The 19,495-nt window shown below is 39.9% G+C and overlaps 1 protein-coding gene across 24 annotated transcripts in view; it reads right to left on the bottom strand.

The window, feature by feature from the left end:
• The window catches only part of pole3 (polymerase (DNA directed), epsilon 3 (p17 subunit)), a 143,542-nt gene that overhangs the window by 50,194 nt on the left and 73,853 nt on the right, over window positions 1-19,495 (bottom strand). For 16 of the 24 annotated variants that reach the window (XM_069933509.1, XM_069933485.1, XM_069933463.1 and 13 more), the window contains 5 exons: window positions 18,369-18,585; window positions 15,077-15,176; window positions 14,015-14,094; window positions 10,486-10,657; window positions 8,419-9,603 (listed from right to left, as the gene is read on the bottom strand). In XM_069933509.1, the coding sequence (XP_069789610.1) occupies window positions 8,864-9,603; window positions 10,486-10,657; window positions 14,015-14,094; window positions 15,077-15,176; window positions 18,369-18,585 (1,309 nt within the window). In that variant the 3' untranslated portion in view covers window positions 8,419-8,863. Of the gene's footprint in view, window positions 1-8,418; window positions 9,604-10,442; window positions 10,658-14,014; window positions 14,095-15,076; window positions 15,177-18,368; window positions 18,586-19,495 lie in introns of those variants that run through there. The other 8 variants (XM_069933574.1, XM_069933617.1, XM_069933567.1 and 5 more) reach the window with 3 other exon arrangements.

Raw genomic sequence — 19,495 nt, 5'->3', positions numbered from 1 at the left:
TTTTCTGGGCTCCATGTTTTCAACATCAGCTCTTGAATATGAACATGCTGCCCTCTGAAGAGTTCGGGCAATTGTGCATGTTTGTTATAAAGCTGGCATCTTCCTTCTTGCATGTCAGCCAGTCTTCTTCTGGTTTCCTCCTGGTTTTCTGGAGGATGTATTTTGCTTGGCAGAGTTGTTTTGTATATTAGAAGTTCTGCTGGGGACTTCATGTCAGCCCTTAAAGGTGTTGCTCATAATGATAGAAGAGCTAGGTATGGGTCTTCTTTTGTTTTGTGACACTTAATAGCATGCATTTCACAGTTTGCAGTTGTCTTTCAATGAACCCATGACCTTTGGGGTAGTATGGGGACGATGTAGTGATAACAAACTTGTACTCTGCAGCTAGCTTTCTGAATTCTTATGACGTGAACTGTGTTCCATTGTCACATAGTACTTGCTTGAGTATTACATGTACAGCAAGGAGCTCTCATTTCTGACGTTATAGTTGATGCTCTCAGGTCTTTCACCCTTTTGACGAATGGAAACAGACTATTAAATATCAATCTTGATTCTCAGTGAACAAGTCTGCTCCCACTGTGTGCCATGGCCTGACAGGTACTTCAGTGGAAATCATTTTCTCTTTTTGTTGTCTGTTTCTGTTGTGACTGATTATGTTGTGCTTGTATTATATATGGATATGTTTTTGGGAGGTAAATTGGGGCAGTTTTTTTTAGTGTAGGTCATGTACAAGCACTTTAAAACAGATCTTATTTAAAATACTGAAGCTCTGCTCATGCCAGACAGACTGGTGCCAAGAGCCTTTGCAAAAGCTATGGAGAGTGGCCAAGAGACTTCACTAATGGATTGATGTTTACAAAGAGGCAACAGATTAAAGAACTCGTCAAAGTCGCAGGCTGTGTGGAATGGAACTTGCTGTTCCAAGAGGGTCATGTGGTTTTTCAAGCAGAGAGAGTAAAACAGGCTTTCACTCTGAAATAGAGAGAGAAAAAGAGATCAGTTCTGCAGTTTTACAGTCAGCAGTAACAGCTGGGACTGGAACAGGACAAGCTGGCAAGCTTGTGGAAAACCCCATTTGGAAGATGGGTGGCGAGTGCTTAGTTCAGCCTGGTCAAAGCCCTTGTGGTTCATGAAAGAGGAGAGTACTGGCTGCCTAATGTTTCACTTGAAATAAGATAAACAAAAAGGGACTCTGTGATGACCTGAAAGAAAGAGGTTATCTGGAGAACCCTGATGGGGCAAGTTTCTTCGGCAAGACACTGAAGTGGCTGGTCACAATGAATCAGTTGTGGGTGTCCAGCGAACAACAAATCTCTCTCTGAAAACTGACAAGAACCTTCCTGAGCGGGAACCATTTACCTTTCAAGCACCAAAGCCTGGTGAACTTTATAAATGTTAAATTCTGTGCCCAGTATAAGAATTGCCTGCAACCAGTGAACTTGAAGGAATGAGAAGTGAGATTGGACTGTGACTCAAAGAACTTTTCTGAACTTATATACATGCACTTAGAATTAGAAGGGGGTTGTTAGGTTAGTTAAAAGTGATAAGTTAAAGTGTGATTCTGTTTTCATGTTTAAAAATAATAAACAGCAACCTTTGTTTAAGCAACTATTTGTCTTGGTGAATATTGCTGCTAGGGTTTGGGGTCCTCTGGGCTCGTTACACTGTACTTTGGCATATTTGACATGTAGTCACCATATTTTTGATGTCTTTGTATATACCAGTCCAATACACAGCTGACTTCGTTCTGAGTTTGCATTTCTCCATTCCCATTTGATCTTCATGTATTTTCTGGAGAATCTCTACATTGTTTCAGGTATAATCAGTCTTGATCCAGTCAGCAGAACACCATTCTCTAAAGACACGAAGGCTGTATCTGCTTTATCCTCCCTGGCCATTCTTGTATTACTTGTTGAGAAAGCATTTGCAACACATCATTCTTCCTGGTTTCTTCTCTGATCTGGCTTATTTTATTACTGGTCATACTGACGAGATGATGTATCTTGATCCCCATGTCTTTCATTTCATATTTTTCATTCGGGGAAAGTTGTGACAAGCACCATCTCTTTGCCTGGTATGTATTTTAAATTGAAGTCGTAGCATTGGAGTCGCAGAAGTAGTCTCTGCAGTCTAGCTGGTGCCTTGTTTAGGTTCTTTCTCTGGATGTGTTCCAGTGGTAATGATCACTTTCCACTATAAACTTTCTTCCAAACAGAAACTTGTGAAACTTTTCACATCCATTTACAACTGCCAACAGCTCTCTCTCTCTCTCTCTCTCTCTCTCTCTCTCAATATTGGCATATCTGGTCTCCACTGTTGTTAGTGCTTTTGAGGCAAAAGCTATTGGTTTTCCTTCTTGTACTAATACGACACCAATGCCTCTGTTAGATGCATCTACTTGCAGAGTGAGGGCTTTTTCTCTATCATAGTATCTCAATTCCACTTCTCTGCATATTATTTTCTTTGAGCTGGTCAAAACTTCTCTGATGTGATGGTGCCCACTGAAATTCCACATCTTCTTTCAGTAACCCTCTGATGTTTACTGTGTAGTCTGACATTTATGGATTGAAGCAACTCACATATTGAACCAATATATCTTCTCCTCTGCTGTTGCATTTTTAAAATAGCTTTTGAAATGCTAAATTGCACTTCTGCTGAAACTTTTTAAACAATTTAACAATGCCTTCAGCCTCCCAGTCCATCACTGGGTGAACTGCTGTTGCTCCAGCCATTTTTTTTTCAGTAATATTTTCTCTCTTCCCCTTGTGTTTCAGTGACTTACAATCAGTTGCATGGCTTTATTCTTGTTCTATTATATCACTGCCACCATGTTATGTCTCTCGAGTTACTTGGGAGGCTTCTTAAATATCTTAGAGATGTGAGATTTCATTAACAGAAAAGATTTTACTTACTGATGCCTTCCACCATCTAAGGAAAAACTGTTCATATACAGTGGTGCTCTACAGTTACTACAGTGAGAAGGGTGAATTCTTATGTGGTTACAAAGTAGTTCACATTATCCCAACTATATAACATAAAGGAAACAGAAAGGCTGCAGGACAGGTTAGGAAATGCGTAGAGAAGTGGTAAATGAAATACATTGGAAAGTGTATGGTCATGCACTTTAGTAGATTAAATAAGATGGCAGGCTATTTCCTAAATTTAGGGAGTGGGGGGAATGAGAGAGAGAATTTGAAAATTCCCAGATGCAATATGACTTGGCAATCTGCATGCAGGATATGCTGAAGGTAAACTTGTGGGTTGAGTCGGTGGTGAAAAAGGCAAATGAAATGCTGGGATTTATTTGAAGAGGAACAAGAGCAGGGATGCGATGTGGAGGGTTAAGAAGGCTCTGGTGTTACCTCACTTGCAGTATTGTGAGCAGTTTTGGGCTCCTCATTTAAGAAAGGATGTACTGACATTAGAGAAGGGTTCAGAGGATGTTCACAAAGATGATTCCAGAATGAAAGGGTTATTATAAGAGGAACATTTGACAAGATTTTGGCTTGTACTCTTGGAACTTAGAATGAAGGCGATCTCATTGAAAATTTTCAAATGTTGAAAGTCATGGACAAAGTAGATGTTGAAAGGTTGTTTCCTGTGGAGGGAGAGTCTGAGCACAACTTCAAGATTGAAGAGTGTCCACTTAGAACAGAGATGAAGAGGAATTTCTTTAGCCAGAGGGTGGTGAACCTGTGGAATGTGAATGGTGGGATAGACTCGATAAGATGAATAGCCTATTTCTGCTCTTGTGTCTTATGGTCTTAATACATGTATTTCACAAGTGGGAGGGAGCTTCTTCCAGGGTTACACACAATGAAATGTGGTTGCAGTGGTTCTGGTGAATGGCAGAGAATGTTGATGCACACTCTGATCAGAGATTTTTTTTTATTATGTAGTTTGAGCCCTGAAGCCAAACGTGGCACAGTCGATGGGAATTATGCAATTACAGTCTCACTTAGAGTTTCTTTGGTGGCAGCCATACTGAATAGCATTACATTGAAAGATAAACATCCTGATGAGATTTAACCTTTAAGATAGCACAAAGGTGGATTGAGGGGTCAAAGTATGAAGAATTTCCCAGATTATCTTCTACCAAATTGACCTTGATTTCAATTCAATTGTTTGCCTGTAGGACCCCATGCCTTTAGAAGGATTGATGATTGTATAAATTATGATATACAAATTTTCTTTGTTGTACAACAAGCCACATAAGATAACATGGAGGATCTTTGCCTGTGCATAATTATCTGGTAATTATTTTTTTTTTAAATTTTATTTAACTTTTCAAACTACACGCAAAAAAACCCCTTAAAATTACTATAAACCCCCCTCCCCAAAACATAAAAAAACACAAAAATCAAAAAAAAAACTTCCCCAATCTCCCCTCCCCCCAAAAAAACTGACAGCAAAACCTATTTTTCCTGATTGGTGTGCCAAACTTATTATAGTTATTTAATTTCTATAGCCATATATTTCAAATATAATCCCACATATCATAAAAAATATTTTCCAAATTATTTTTCTTTATCTGGACATCTAAAATTTGGAAAGCTCCAAAATTCGGCAAATGGGGACAGGAGGTTGGGGGAGATGGCCAGGCAGTGGAGGGACCAGCAGCCAGGGGAGACTGCTGGCGGTCGGGGGAGGTGGCCAGGGGAGAATGCCGGGCAGCCGAGGGACCGCGGTTAGGGGAGACAGCTGAGGGACTAGCGGTCAGGGGAGATGTCCGGGCGGCTGAGGGACCAGCGGTCGGGGGAGACATCTGGGCGGCCAAGGGACTGCAGTCAGGGGAGGCGACCCGGCGACTGGAAGGGGGAGGGGGTGGATACAGCAGCACAATCTGGTGGGCTTTCTGAAATCCGGAAATATCCGAAATTCAGAACCCACTAAGGGTTCTGGATAAAGGATCATGTATATGTTAATTTTCCTAAATACAAACAAGACTGCAATTCATGATATGCCATCTTTGCAAATTTAATTGTACATCAGTAGCATTTTCTTGCTAATGATAACTTTAAAAAAGTTAAATATGGTTTAGACATTCTTGAGTCAACAAATAGAACCTCAGCATAACCTAATAAACATAACTTTAGATCCAATCGAATATCCATTTTAAACAAATCTCTCAAAAATTTTATAATTTCCTCCCAAAAATATTTAATTTTCTTACACGACCAAACTGAATATACACAAGTACCTTTCTGCTCTCTACATCTAACACATAAATCTGTTAAACTAAATCCATATCTTTTCAATTTCTCAGGAGTTAAATATAATGGATGCAAAAAATTAAAATTAACCATATTATACCTCACATTCATTAACTTTGTAACACTATCAACACACATTTGTGACCATTCTTCCCCTGTCAAAACAATATTTAAATCTTTTCCCCATTTCTCTTTAACCTTATACATATCCACTTTTTCCATTTTTTTCCTACAACAATCTTTACATATCAGAAATAAAACCTTTTTTGCTTTTATATCAATAATTCAAATTTTGTTTGACCTGGCAAATTTATTTCCTTACCATATCTCGAAGTTGAAAATAAGCAAACAAAGAATTTGACACAATACCATATTGTAACCAATACCTTGTAATCTATTAAATGAACAAAACTTCCCCGCTTCAAAACAATCTATAACATTAACTATTCCTTTATTTTTCCAATCCTTTAAATAAGGACTATTCAATGAAAAAGGAATTAATTTATTCTGATATATTGGTAATCTTATTGAAATCATCCCTTTAAACCCTATAATTAAATTACGATTATACCAAATGTTCATTATATGTCGTAAAACTGGAAATTCGAATTCTTGTAACAATAATGGATTCCATTTATAAATAAAATGCTTAATATTACCTTCCAAAATCTGATCCATCTCTATCTTTGCCCACCTAGGAGATTGTTCAGTATCAAATAATCTATTAATAAATTTCAACTGTGCCGCTTCATAATAATTGGAAAAACAAGGTAATTGCAAGCCGCCTAATTCATAACTCCAGTCAATTTCTGGTAAATTCTAAAACTAATTCAACATAATCAAATTAACAACATTGCAGTTTTAAAAAAATCTGAATTTGGTTAAAAATCTGCTTTTATGATAAATTAGTGATATGGAGAAAACTGATGAGCAAATTAATTAAGAGACGGCAACACAAAATCAAGATAAAGTTTAGCTGAGGACTTGGTGATTGACAAGGAAAGGGAACATCAAATAGGAAAGACTAGTGAGGTCTATAAAAACAGACTCGCAACTTCTACAGTTAAAAAGGAAAATATTACCCAATGTTACTGTGGTCCATAATGGATGGAGTCAGGAGAAATTACATGGTGTGATGGAATATTTGGGAATGTTTTTGGGAGATAAATTGGTAAAATTAGAGTAGTTTACATATATATTTTAAAACAGATCTTATTTGAAATACTGAAGAATTCATATTCAGTGACTTTACAGAAATAGTGTCAACCAGGAGAAGCTTGTTGGAACTGAAACAGAAACTCCAGTGCAACAGATGGCTGGAAGTGCTATCTGTTTCTCTTGGAATAAGCAGAACAGAAAGGAACTCTGTGGTAGCCTGAAAGAAAGAGGTTATCATCTGGAGAACCCTGATGGGGAAAGTTTCATCAGCAAGACATTGAGGTGATTAATGGTGATACTTCAGTTGTGGAAATCCTGGAACAACACATCTCTCTCTGCAAACCCTACAAGAACCTTCCTGAGCAGTAAACCTTTACCTTTCGAGCACCAAAGCCTGGTGAACTTTATATATGTTAAATTCTGTGCACAGTATAGGAATTGCCTGCAACCAGAGAACTTGGAAGAATGAGAAGTGAGATTGCACTGTGAACCAAAGAACTTTTCTTAAATTTACACATACACGTACGTACACGTGCACTTAGAATTAGAAGGGGGTTAAGTTGGGTAGTTAAGTTAATAATGATAAGTTAAAGTTTGATTCTGTTTTCATGTTTAAAGATAATTAAAAACAACTTTTGTTTAAGTAACCATTTGTCATGATGAATATCTATTGCTGCTGGGTTTGGGGTCCTTTGGGCTCGTAACAATGGGAATAAGGAAATTAGAGATATATTTAAAAATATTGTACCTAAATTCATTGGAAGAAGGAAGTTCTAAAAATATTGAAGAAATACATGTCTGGGGTCAATGGAGAAAGAATTTAATATTAGTAAACAATATTGCACAAATTAATGGGCTGAAAGGCAATAAATCCCATGGCCTGATGACCTTCATGTTTCTTTAAAAAAAAAATTCTGGAAAGATTGTGGAAGCACTGTTGTCACCTTTTAAAATTATATAGAATCTGAAATGGTTCCCAATGGTTGGAAAGTATCCCTCCTACTAAATTAAGAAAGAAGACAAAAACTATAAACCACCTAACCTGGCATTAGTGTTAAGGAAAATGCTGGAATCTATTATTAAGCAAGTGGTATTAAGGACACTTGATATAATAGGATTGGGCAGTCAACAAGGATTTGTGAAAGGAAAATCATGTTGATTAATCTGTTAGATTTTCTTGAGGTTAAAACTACTAGGATGAAGGCAAACCAATTGATGTTGTGAATTTGGCCTTCCAGAAAATCAACAAAAATACATCACAAGTTGTTCTTTCAGTTTATTTTTAGTCTCACCCTAGTAATGAATGAGCAACTTGAGGAATAATACATCATATTCCTCTTGTATTATCTTAAACCCAATGGCATGAAAATCGATTTTTCTAACCCCCCCCCCCCCCCCACTTTGACTTTGACCCACTGATTCCTGTTTGCTTCTCTTCTTCACCTATTCTTGGAAATGCTTTTCTTCCTAACCTTGCCTCACCCCCCTCATGTTCTCTACCTCTACCTATCTCTCCATCTCTCCCACCTTCTGTCTAATAACCTATCACTTTTATCGCTTTCCCACCTTACCCCTCCCTACTTGAATCTCATTAAAGGGACCTGAGCCAAAACATTGGCTAACTGTTTCTCCCCATGGATGCTGCCTGACCTGCTGAGTTCCTCCAGATTCCCATTGTTCAGTTTTTGTGTCAATATTATGGGGCTTGACAGAGTAGATGCAGGGTGATAATTCTTTGCCGTTTGGAGGGGCTGGAATCGCAGTCAAATAAAGGATTGGACATCCAGGACTGAGAGGAAATTATGTGATCAGAGAAGAGCAAGAGCTTCAGTTGCCAATTATATCTAAGGCAAAGATCAATATTTATTTTTGATATTAAACAATATGAGATTAGTGTGACAAAGCAATCATGAGGTAGAACATTAGTTACAATATTACTGAATGTCAAACCAGTCATGAGGGACCAAATAACCTCGTATCTTTTTCTTATGTCATTAAAAAGTAGAACTAACAAAGGAAAGAAAACAAAGAAATAGAAAGGAAAACATTAGATATACAAATGATTTTTAATATTTTTTAACTGCCAAACACAGCCTTAGAAGGGATTGAAATGTTTAACACATCCATAAAACAGACATCAAGTACAGAGGGAAATCGAGAATAGATGGGAATCTGATTTGTTCAGAAAGGCATACAGAGTCCATTATTTTTCTGATCCAGTCGGAGTCCTGATGTGGAGCTGAAATTTGGAGCCACTGTGTGATTGAATTGCTTCCGGCCTTGGACTACCTGAAGCAGTCAATGGATTGTAAAAATATTTTCTTCTGCATCGATGTACTCCAGTTTGATCAGTCTATTTCACCACAGTGTTCAATGTTCCTGAATCACAGTGTCTCAAATGCAAAAGAAAGTCATTATGTGTGTTGAAACATCTTAGGTATCATGATGAAAACAGAAGCACTTGTTTGATAATTCCCCTTAGATTCATGATGTTAAATGTCTGTCCTCCCTGATTCATCTCGTGAAGATAGTATTTCAGTGGGAGCTGCCAGATTTTGTCCTTCAATATCTTTAGTAGTTGTGATACCATTTTGAGGATCTTCAGACCTTTGATCCCAGATCAAAGTGATGCTTTCAGTGGTAGCTCCAAAATCTTGCTGTTCAGTTCTTTCTGTAATTAGAAAATCACCCTGGTCCTTAACACCTTGATCTGGAAACTTAATTGCAGTGCCAGCATTGAGATGTTCCTTTTCACTCATTCCTGCAACTGTAAAGGAGCTCTGATCCTCTGCATCTGTTCTATTGAGTTCTTGCAGTTCATCCCTTTCAACAGTTGGAGAACTGCATTGGTCCTTGGAGTCTCCCTGCTCCATTTCCTCTTCAGTGGCAGTGCTGAGATCTTGCTTTTGATCCTGTAAGTCAATAAGATTACTACTCTGGTCTTCAGGGTCTGTCTGTTTCACAACTGGAGGCCCCAGTTCAGTGGCAGTGCTGAGACTTTGCTGTTCTTTTTGTTTAGCAATTGGAAATCTAGTCTGGTCCTCAGAGCCCACTTGTGTAATTGTTAAAGGTCCCATTTCAGTGGCAGTGCTGACATCTTTCTGTTCTCTCTGTTTGTCACCAGGACTGCTAATCTGGTCCTCAGGGCCTTCCTGTTCCATCGTTGAAAGTCTCATGTTAGTGGCAGCAGTGACCTTTTGCTCTTTAATCCACCTTGCATTTTGGATCTCAGCTTCAGAATGAAAGTAAAACAGCATTAAACCTTACAGATTAGTAGAAACACACATGAAAAGTCACTGAGAAGAAAATATGACAAGAGCTGAACTTATTTTTTCAATATGTCAACCCTAGTTCTTTTGTCTAAAACTAGACGTTGTGATATGACATGAGGTAACCAAGGAAATCAATTATTTTTGCTAACCCTCCCAATAAATATTCTGAAAAATCCAAAATTACACTGATGCAAGGAGCCTTGGGAAAAAGAAAACCTTCCTGGAATGTGTCGACCTATAGTCAAAAACTCAACCCATAGAAAAAATGAAAAATAAAAACAAAATAATGGAAATTCTCAGCAGGCCTTTCAGCATCAATTCTGGGAAATGATAAAGCAAATGAATGTTTGAATGGTTTTTGAATTACTATATAAATATTTTTGTAAGTCTGCTTGAACAGATTGAGAACTAGTTAGTTACTGAGATGTGAAAGCACACTTTGGAGAACATTTACTGAAATATATTTGAAACTAGGCATGGTGATGAAGGTAAACAGGGAAAGGACACAAAGTAACATTCAGCGGTAATGGTGGATACAACTTATTCAAGATCAGTCCGAGACAAAAGTTGGTAAACAGAGAGTAAAAATGCTGCAAATCTAAAATCAACACAAAATGTCCTGTCCCATCCCCCCCATACTTCTCACATTGCAATAGTGCCTGTATGGCCTGCTGAATATTTTCTGATTATAACTTCAGAATTACGGTATTTCTGAATTTTGCTTCTTGTAGCTAAAAGAATTTCATGACCATAGAACATTTACTAGAGTACCCTGCAGTAATATGACACACTACTTCACCTGTGGAGACTGTCAAGAGACTGCTCTTCTGACACTACTTCACCTGTGGAGACTGTTAAGAGACCGCTCTTCTGTGAATACGTAGAGGCAGTTAAGATTGAGCTCCCAGTTCCTTGAAATCCTGGTAAACCCATCAAGAGGGTCAACTGTAAGTTACTCAGGAACCTGCTATCCACAGTATACAATGGAGTGTCCTTCACATCACTTTTCACAGCCTGAAATGAAATGAACAACTCAGGAATTGAAGAAGTAATAATGCAGTAAGGATGCAATACACTTTTAATGCACCAGATTGATGATGTCTTAGTTTGCACAGCAACCTCAGTTGGCTCACTGAAGGAGCAGTTCTTTAACTCTTTAAAGTAGCTTAATTGAATTAAAAAACATGGACAGGAACAAATGCAGCTCACAGTTTTTTACTTACCATCCTCCTGCAAATTTCTGCAGGTGTATGTGAAGAGCGTTCTGACTGGTTGCATTACTGTCTGCTATGGAGGTACCAATGCACATGACAGGAACAGGCTACAGAGGGTTGTGAACTTGGCCAATGATATCAGAGGCACCAGCCTTCACTCCATTAAGGACATCTACAAGAGGTGGCATCTCAAGAAAGCAGCCTCTATCCTCAAGGACCCCCACCTTCAAGGCCATGCCCTCTTCACACTTCTACTATCAGGGATATACAAGAGGCTGAAGACAAACACTTGTTATATGTGGATTGTGGAGGAACATGTGGGCTCCCTGTCTGTCTGGAATATTGTGGATTTCGGATGGTCACATGTCTCCCCTTTGAAACTTATTTGGAAGTCGCATCACCTGCCAATCAAGGTTGGACTCCAGCCACCCATTAGTGCACACCTTACCATTGGCTGACTCAGTGTCATCATTGGCCAGATGCCCAGCTCAGAACAGTATAAAACATTGATACACAGCACATTTCTTTCTCTCTGGCTCTTGGTCCAAGCCGTGGACATCGCTCCACATCAGGTCACTCCTGTGGACATCGCTGAAAGAGTAGCAGGTAAGGTGTGCACTACACTTAAGCTGGGCTGTAGTACTGTGATAGATCAGTGCTTGCAGAGAGCCGCACCCCCATTGGTACAGGGAACCAGAGTGTGTTTGAAAGACCCTGTCTGTAGAATGTGTACAGTGCGTGAGCGTGCAGAAGATAGGCGGCCACTGGTATCAGAGTCCAACCTGGGTCCGATGTGAATTGTTTATTAGTAGAGTAATAAAGTATCGTTTGACAGTCTCCCATTTGTCTCTTATTTGTTCAATAAAGTAATCTGCAATTTAACACTTGTGTCCAGACTCATCCCTCTGAACTGGTTATAACAACGACTACTGTCCACAGAAGACTTCATGGAAAAAAATACACTGCAAGATGCAAACCACTAGTTATCCAAAGAAAGGGTGACCAGATTACAGTACTTAAAATAGCCTGTAGAATACTGGAAAAAGGTCTTGTGGACAGATGATACCAAGATTAACCTCTATTAGAGTAATGGCAAGAGGAGTAAAGGAACTGCTCAAGATCCAAAGCATATCACCTTTACCATGGTTTTTATCTTGCAGTGTAGCCTCTCTATTTCAGTTCATGAAATCTCCTGCAGACAGTAGTTATTGACACTGCCTCCTGAAGAGTACTTCTGATCTGTCGGACAGACCTTTGGGGGATTTTTTTTCATTATGCTGAGTATTCTTCTATCAGCAGTGGAGGCCTTCCTTGGAATACCATCCCTTTGCAATTACTGAGCTCACCGGTATGCTCTTTCTTCTTAATGATGTTCCAAACTGTTGATTTTGGGAATCCTAAAGTTTGGCCAATACTATTATATTCTTGATTTTCAGGCTCATAATGGCTTATTTTACTTTCTACATTTAAAAAAAATTTAGATATGCAGCATGTTTTACAGGCCTTATCATCCCATGAGCCTGTGCCGCCCAATTACACTCAATTGACCTTCAACCCCTGGTACATTTTGAAGGGTGGGAGGAAACCGGAGCCCCCAGGGAAAACCACGCAGACACAAGAGCGAACAAACTCCTTACAGACAGGTGTGGAATTCAAACCCTGGCCCCAATCACTGGGGCTGTAACAGCTTTGTGCTAGCCATGCTACCCTGATGCTCAAACCAAAATACATACAAATAAAATTAGTAATGTGCACTTTAATTACATTGATTACAAGTTTAAAATTGTGGAGCACATGGGCAAATAAAGGAAAAAAGCATCTTTGTCCCAAACATTATGGAGTGCAGCTATGGAAGTGCCAATACTCAGGACAGAAAAAAAAACTCCAGAGGGTTATTAACTCAGCCTGCAACATCAAGGGCACCAGTCTCCACTCAGTCACGTACATCTACAAGAGCCACTGTCTTAAGAAAGCAGACTCTATTCTCAAAGACCCCCACCACTCTGATCTTCTTTGGCTTGGCTTCGCGGATGAAGATTTATGGAGGGGTAATGTCCACGTCAGCTGCAGGCTCGTTTGTGGCTGACAAGTCCGATGCGGGACAGGCAGACACGGTTGCAGCGGTTGCAAGGGAAAATTGGTTGGTTGGGGTTGGGTGTGGGGTTTTTCCTCTCTTGTCTTTTGTCAGTGAGGTGGGCTCTGTGGTCTTCTTCAAAGGAGGTTGCTGCCCGTCGAACTGTGAGGTGCCAAGATGCATGGTTTGAGGCAATATCAGCCCACTGGTGGTGATCAATGTGGCAGGCACCAAGAGATTTCTTTAAGCAGTCCTTGTACTTCTTCTTTGGTGCACCTCTGTCTCGGTGGCCAGTGGTGAGCTCGCCATATAACACGATCTTGGGAAGGCGATGGTCCTCCATTCTGGAGACGTGTCCTACCCAGCGCAGTTTGATCTTCAACAGCATGGATTCGATGCTGTCGGCCTCTGCCATCTCGAGTACTTCGATGTTGGAGATGAAGTCGTTCCAATGAATGTTGAGGATGGAGTGGAGACAACACTGGTGAAAGCGTTCTAGGAGTCATAGGTGATTCCGGTAGAGGACCCATGATTCGGAGCCGAACAGAAATGTGGGTATGACAACGGCTCTGTATACGCTAATCTTTGTGAGGTTTTTCAGTTGGTTGTTTTTCCAGACTCTTTTGTGTAGTCTTCCAAAGGTGCTATTTGCCTTGGCGAGTCTGTTGTCTATCTCGTCTGATACAGGAGCCTGAAGATGAGCACTCAGCTGTATAAGTACAGCTTCTTCCCCTATGTGATCAGATTTCTGAATGAACAATAAACCACAGACTCTATCTTACTTTGTTTCTTTCTTTTTCTTGCATTTTTTAAATTTATTTTGAAATTTGGTTTATAGAAATACCTGCACTGTAATGCTGCCACAAAACAACAAATTTCGAGACATGTTTATGACAATAAGTTATTATTCAGAACTCTTGTGGCCCTTATGAACTAGGTTGAAATTACTCTGCATGTTCTGTGAAGGAGCCTTATCGTTAAAGGAGAGAAGAAACGATTCCCTCGTTAAACTGGCTTTTGAACCCAGTCTGAATCTTGCTTGATCAGGACTGGATTTTACAAAACTAGGAGTGATCAACTCACCAGCATACCACTAGCATCGGAGCATGGTTGGGCACATTCATCATTCGTGGAATGGACAGACGAAGGTGGATGTACTGAATCTGCAGATAAACACACAATATAAAGAGTTTGAATTTCATCTTGCACCTGGATTCATCAAAAACAATAGATTAGAACTGGCTTAAAACAAAAAGGAAATGGGCAACAGGCCCCCAAGTACATCGAATCCATGCTGACCATTTACATTAATTCCCTTTGATTCTTCCCCCCCCCCCACCCCCCCATTATCATCTATCCACCCCAGATTCTACAACTCACCTTCAGACTAGGGTCATTTTATACTGCTTAATTAATCTAGTGAGCTTCATGTCTTTGGGATGTGGGAGGAAACAACATGGTCATGGGAGAACATGCAGACTCCAGACAATATTAGGTCAAGCTTAAGCCATTGTTGCAGGAGGTGTCTATTTAAATATTTTAATTTTTATTTCTACTTTAATTTTTCTTAATTTAAAAACCTATTTGAGTTAGTTTAATTGATCTTTAATTGCTTTTGAATATCTTATATTATTTCTGAATGACAGTGATGTCCTGCTGAACCAGACAGCATTTCCTTCCTTCCATGAACAACAATTTTTCCATACTTTATAAACTCCAACTCATAACTCCAGTATCATTCTGGTTAAATCTCCCCTGCACCCAACCCACTCTTTTGCCTTGTTATCCTTCCAGAAGAGTGATGCCCACAATTGTGCATATACTCCAGTAGAAACCCAACTGACTGTTTATGAAGATCTTGCAATTGATGACTTGCAAGAACCAGCATGGAAAATGTTACTTTTTAGAACCATTAATATTTCCTCTCTTTATTCATAACTGTGATGTGGAATGTATTGTCTGAAAATTTATTGGAAATGTTTTCAGAAATAATCAGGATATAGAATTGAAACCAAACCTGACAGAGCAATGGGAGGGTTGAAAAGGGGACGATGGCTAACAGGATCTCCTAAATGTTGTGGGGCATAACTTCACTCAAATTCTTATCTGGTAATGCCAAGCAAATGAATAAAGGGAAACAATGACCTTGATCAGAAGATATGTGCTCTTGGAGGACAGAAAGATTGTTGACAAGGCACTTTTTCAGATTCAGGTTATTGATGTCCAAACCTTTGGTCTTCAAAGACTGGAAGGGAAAATTGAGATGTAGAGCAATGTCATAATTGCCATACCAAGACAACACTGTACTGTGCTCTGAAATCCAAATAATCTGAAATAACCAAGTCTCAGACAAGTTGATTCGCTGGTATTTGCTGGTAATCTGCTCAGAAATATTACCAGCAATCTGGTGCCCATACTTGAGCTAGTAACCAGGTGGTATCTGAAATCAAAATACATGCAGACACTGGAAATCTGAAATTTAAAAAATATGATTTTGAAGTGTTGGAGTCTACATTTCGTGTTCAAGAAAAGACTCCTGGCTATATGAATATTAGCTAAACCATAACCACATGAGTACATTTCAAACAGTTATAATATAAGGTAATTGACCCAAAACATTAACTACTGCACAGACAGTGTTGAACCTTTTGAGTATTTTCACCATTGTCTGCTTTTATTTCAAAATTCCTGCAGTATCTTGCTTTTTATAAATTTCAACACCTTTGTCAACAGCCTACCTCAACCTGGAATCAACATATGCAACTCTTTTAAAAACACCCATCAATAAAAATGGGGTCTTTAACTTTGGAGCAAGTGGAAAACAAAGTTCCCAGGCTTTATTGCTCCCCTGGCTACTGGCAACCATCAGACCTCCCTCTCCCTCATCATGCCCCAGCTCACCAACTCTCAACCATTCTCTCAGCCTAGTGGAAACTTACAAGAGACCCAGATACACCAGGTCCCAACCAGGGAATCTAAATTTCCAAGAAGGCTGTGTAGAGTGGAAAGTAACTGAGATTATTATTCTCATCTCTGCATGTCTGAAATCAAGAACGTAGTAAACCAGATCACACCAGATATATTAACTTGTCAGTGATTATGGAGCCCAATCTTTAGTTGATTGCATGGCTTTTTGTTTAGTATTTCCAATGGGACCTTTCTTGATTGGGTTCATTAGGTGAATACATGTAGCACATAACATACAACAGTGCAGCACAGGGACTGGCCCTTTAGCCCACTATGTCTGAGGTATCTGTAACACGGACGTAATGGTCGTACAGGAAGAGGTCAAAAATCACTTCCCCCCCCCCCCCCCACTATGTCACTGAGTGTCAGATCTGCCCACAGTTGACACCAACTTATGGTTGGTCACCTGAAGGAACCTTATAATTGATCACCTGGAGTCACATGAGCCAGAACCTGGTGCCAGATATAAAAACCCACCATGTGGTCCAGCCATTATCTCTGTCCATTGTCCTCTTGCTGAGGTAACTACCTGAGCTGCTCCAGACTAGAGATCATTAACGGTGCTGGAGAACTCACAAATTGTGAGGTGTGCAGATGGGTCGGGGCTCTCTTTCACATGCACCTCAAAGGGAACCATCATAGGTCATCTGAGCTAACTTGTAAACAGCTTATTTAAGCTGAGTGTCATGCCTGATTGTCAGGGGGAGGGGTGCCAGGCATTGTTTGTTTTAACCCTCTGTATTTTTAGCTAAGGTAAATTGCATAATAGTGAAATCAGTTGGCATGCAGGTTTGCGCATCTCCTGTGGCATATTTGTTCCCTGTGGTAAATAAAGCCCACAGTTTAATACTACTACATTTCTAGGGTGGACGCTCTTTGAACCCTTCAAACTTGCTCCCCACCACAATAGGTCTCTTAATCATTGCTGTTGTATCTGCTCTACCACCTCTCTTGGCATACTCCAAATGGTGCCTATGAAAGTTTCATAAACCTGCAACACAACTTCCTCGCTTTAATATTCAATACCCCAATGGACAAAGGGAAGTAAGCCATATATCCTCATTATCATCCCATCCATCCATGTGTTGCCACCTTTATGGACCAAGAAATTGCATCCCTAGATCTCTCTGAACGTCACTGTTACTAAGGGTCCTGCCGTTTACTGCATATTTTTCCAAATGAATTTACCTCCAAAAATGCATCAGCGTGCACTTGTCCATATGCCATTTCTCCATCCAAATTTCCAACTGGTCCACATTCCGCTCTATTTCTTGACAACCTTCTTCACTATTTGAAATTTCAAACATTTTCATGTTGTCTGCATGTATTGGGAAAGGTTGTGGCTGTCATGTGACAGGACTGCCAACTACCAAGTCGGAGGACACACCAGCTGCCAATCAAGGTTTGGTTCCGCCCCACCCACTAGTGCACACCTTGCTGTTGGCCATATGTAAATTACTTGGACTGCACTCTCCAGCCTGCCTGTACTTGGCTTTGGGCCATTGGCTGTTGTAATAAGATTAACTCTCCTGCCACTGAGTTATTGGCCCCCAGTCAATGATGTGGGCTTGTCCCTCCTGCACAATAAAGGTGCCATGTGCTCTTTGTTCTCTTTTTTGCCAGCTTGGGGGGACCCTGCTTCACTCCACGTCTAGAAATGTGGAAGGGTGCTGGAGAAACTGTTGGTAAGATGTGCACTGTTAAAAGGGTTGGGAGTGTTTAATTAGTATCCCTTGTAGCATAGAGCCATGCTTGCACTGAGTTGAGGGGTGGTGGGACATCATAGTGATTTTTCCCTGATCATTGTATGTACCAGTTCATTGTGTGTTGTGTGTGTGTGTGTGTGCTCTGCATTCAGTTGCCTTCTGTAAATAAAACCCTTCCCTACATCAAATCTGTGTCCAGAGTCCTTGCCTTTGAGACCTACCAAACCTGTTTCCTTACTTACAACACTGCAGAACTCACTAATCTTTGGTTTTCCCCTGGTCTATGGGGATGGATGCACCTAGCTTTTATCCTAATTTTTTTATAAAGGTGCGCTCTTGCTCTTTGGCAGGCAGCAACCAAGAGATGACTAAACCCATCAGAAAGGATAGTTACAACAGCATCCATCCTTGTCCTGACAGGCTTTGTTCATTCACAATCTGGGATGGCTTATCTTAGCACTTATAGTGAGGAGCTCTTGGAAATTTATAATGTGGCCAGTCTCCAACTTCCTTGTATAAAATTATATTTGTTGGGAGGTGGGGAAATGTCAGGGGACAACTTTGGGTAATGAATGGATAATAATGTTTTGTAGTTTACTCATGATTATTAAGGAGATGTATGCTAATTAAAATCTTTGCAACTTTTGAGGGAGAGATAAGTGCAGAACTGATGTTGTTTTCCACCCACCTCATTTCGCTCAATGTCCAATCCATTAGTATTTGTCATCTTTGAGGTCCAAATCACTATTTCATCTTTGATTTACCTGTCCATCCATTTTCCATGAACTTCTGAAACGCCAAGTTGATTGACCTTGTCTCTGCTTCTCAGTGAGATGGTGCAGAGGAACTTTCTTACTGACAGGAATCGGCATTGCGTGACCTGGAATTTTTCTAGCATCTTGATACTCGCAGCAATTGAGCCTAGGTTGGCTTTTAGCTGGGGAATACTGCTGCATTAGACCTTGTTCACTCACACAGTCACTATAGAGGGAAGACACAGAAACATTGTTGTAGAGGTAGTTAACAGCCTGAAAGCAAATAAGCATCAGACCGTGAGCATCTTGGAACTGATCTAAGTTCACTTTATCCAGGGAATCTGGGCAATGTTTTATTTGGCTCTTACATTATGTTCTGGTTAAAGATGCTAAATAAAGAACTTCACATGGAATAGAACTGTAGAATTATTTCAGCACAGAAGCAAGGCATTTTGTCTCTTGTACTTGAGCTGGCTCTTAGTATAGAGCAGTCAAAACACAGAAGTGTTGGTGGAACTCAGCCGATCTCGTAGCGTCCATAGAATTTATTACCAATGTTTCGGGCCTGACCCCTTCCTCAAGGTATGGTGAAAATGGTATGAGGAAGGGGTTAGGCCTGAATCATCGGTAATATATCTTTACCTCCTTTGGATGCTGAGACTGGCTGAGCTCCTCCAGCATTTCTGTGCTTTGACTACAATCAAGTGTCTGCAGACTTCCGCGTTTCACTCCTTAGAATACAGCAATTCCATTCTCTTTTCCTGTGACCTTACAAATTATTTTCCCACAAGTGCCAATTCAATATGCCTTTGAACACTTTAATTACCTTTCTCACCTCACCTTTCTTACAGGCAGTGAGTAGAGAATGTAAAATGCTCTTCTTTATGTTCCCCCTTGTACACTTTGCCTCAAATTTTAAATCTTCATTCATAAATGGGGACAGCTTCCTTCTATATTTACTCTCTAAACCAGTCTAATTTTGTATATCCTCCCTTTAATCTTTACTGATCCAAGCTAAACACCTCCACTTTCTCCATTTGAACCTTTTAGTTGAAATTCTTTGTTCTTGTGACCATTTTAGTATCTATCTGTCATCCTTCACCTCTTCTTGGTTCACTAGTCACCTACTAGCTCGT

This window comes from Narcine bancroftii, chromosome 1 (genome assembly GCF_036971445.1).
Source record: "Narcine bancroftii isolate sNarBan1 chromosome 1, sNarBan1.hap1, whole genome shotgun sequence".
Taxonomy (NCBI): Eukaryota; Metazoa; Chordata; class Chondrichthyes; order Torpediniformes; family Narcinidae; genus Narcine; species Narcine bancroftii.
This window is presented reverse-complemented; position numbering and strand designations above follow the sequence as displayed.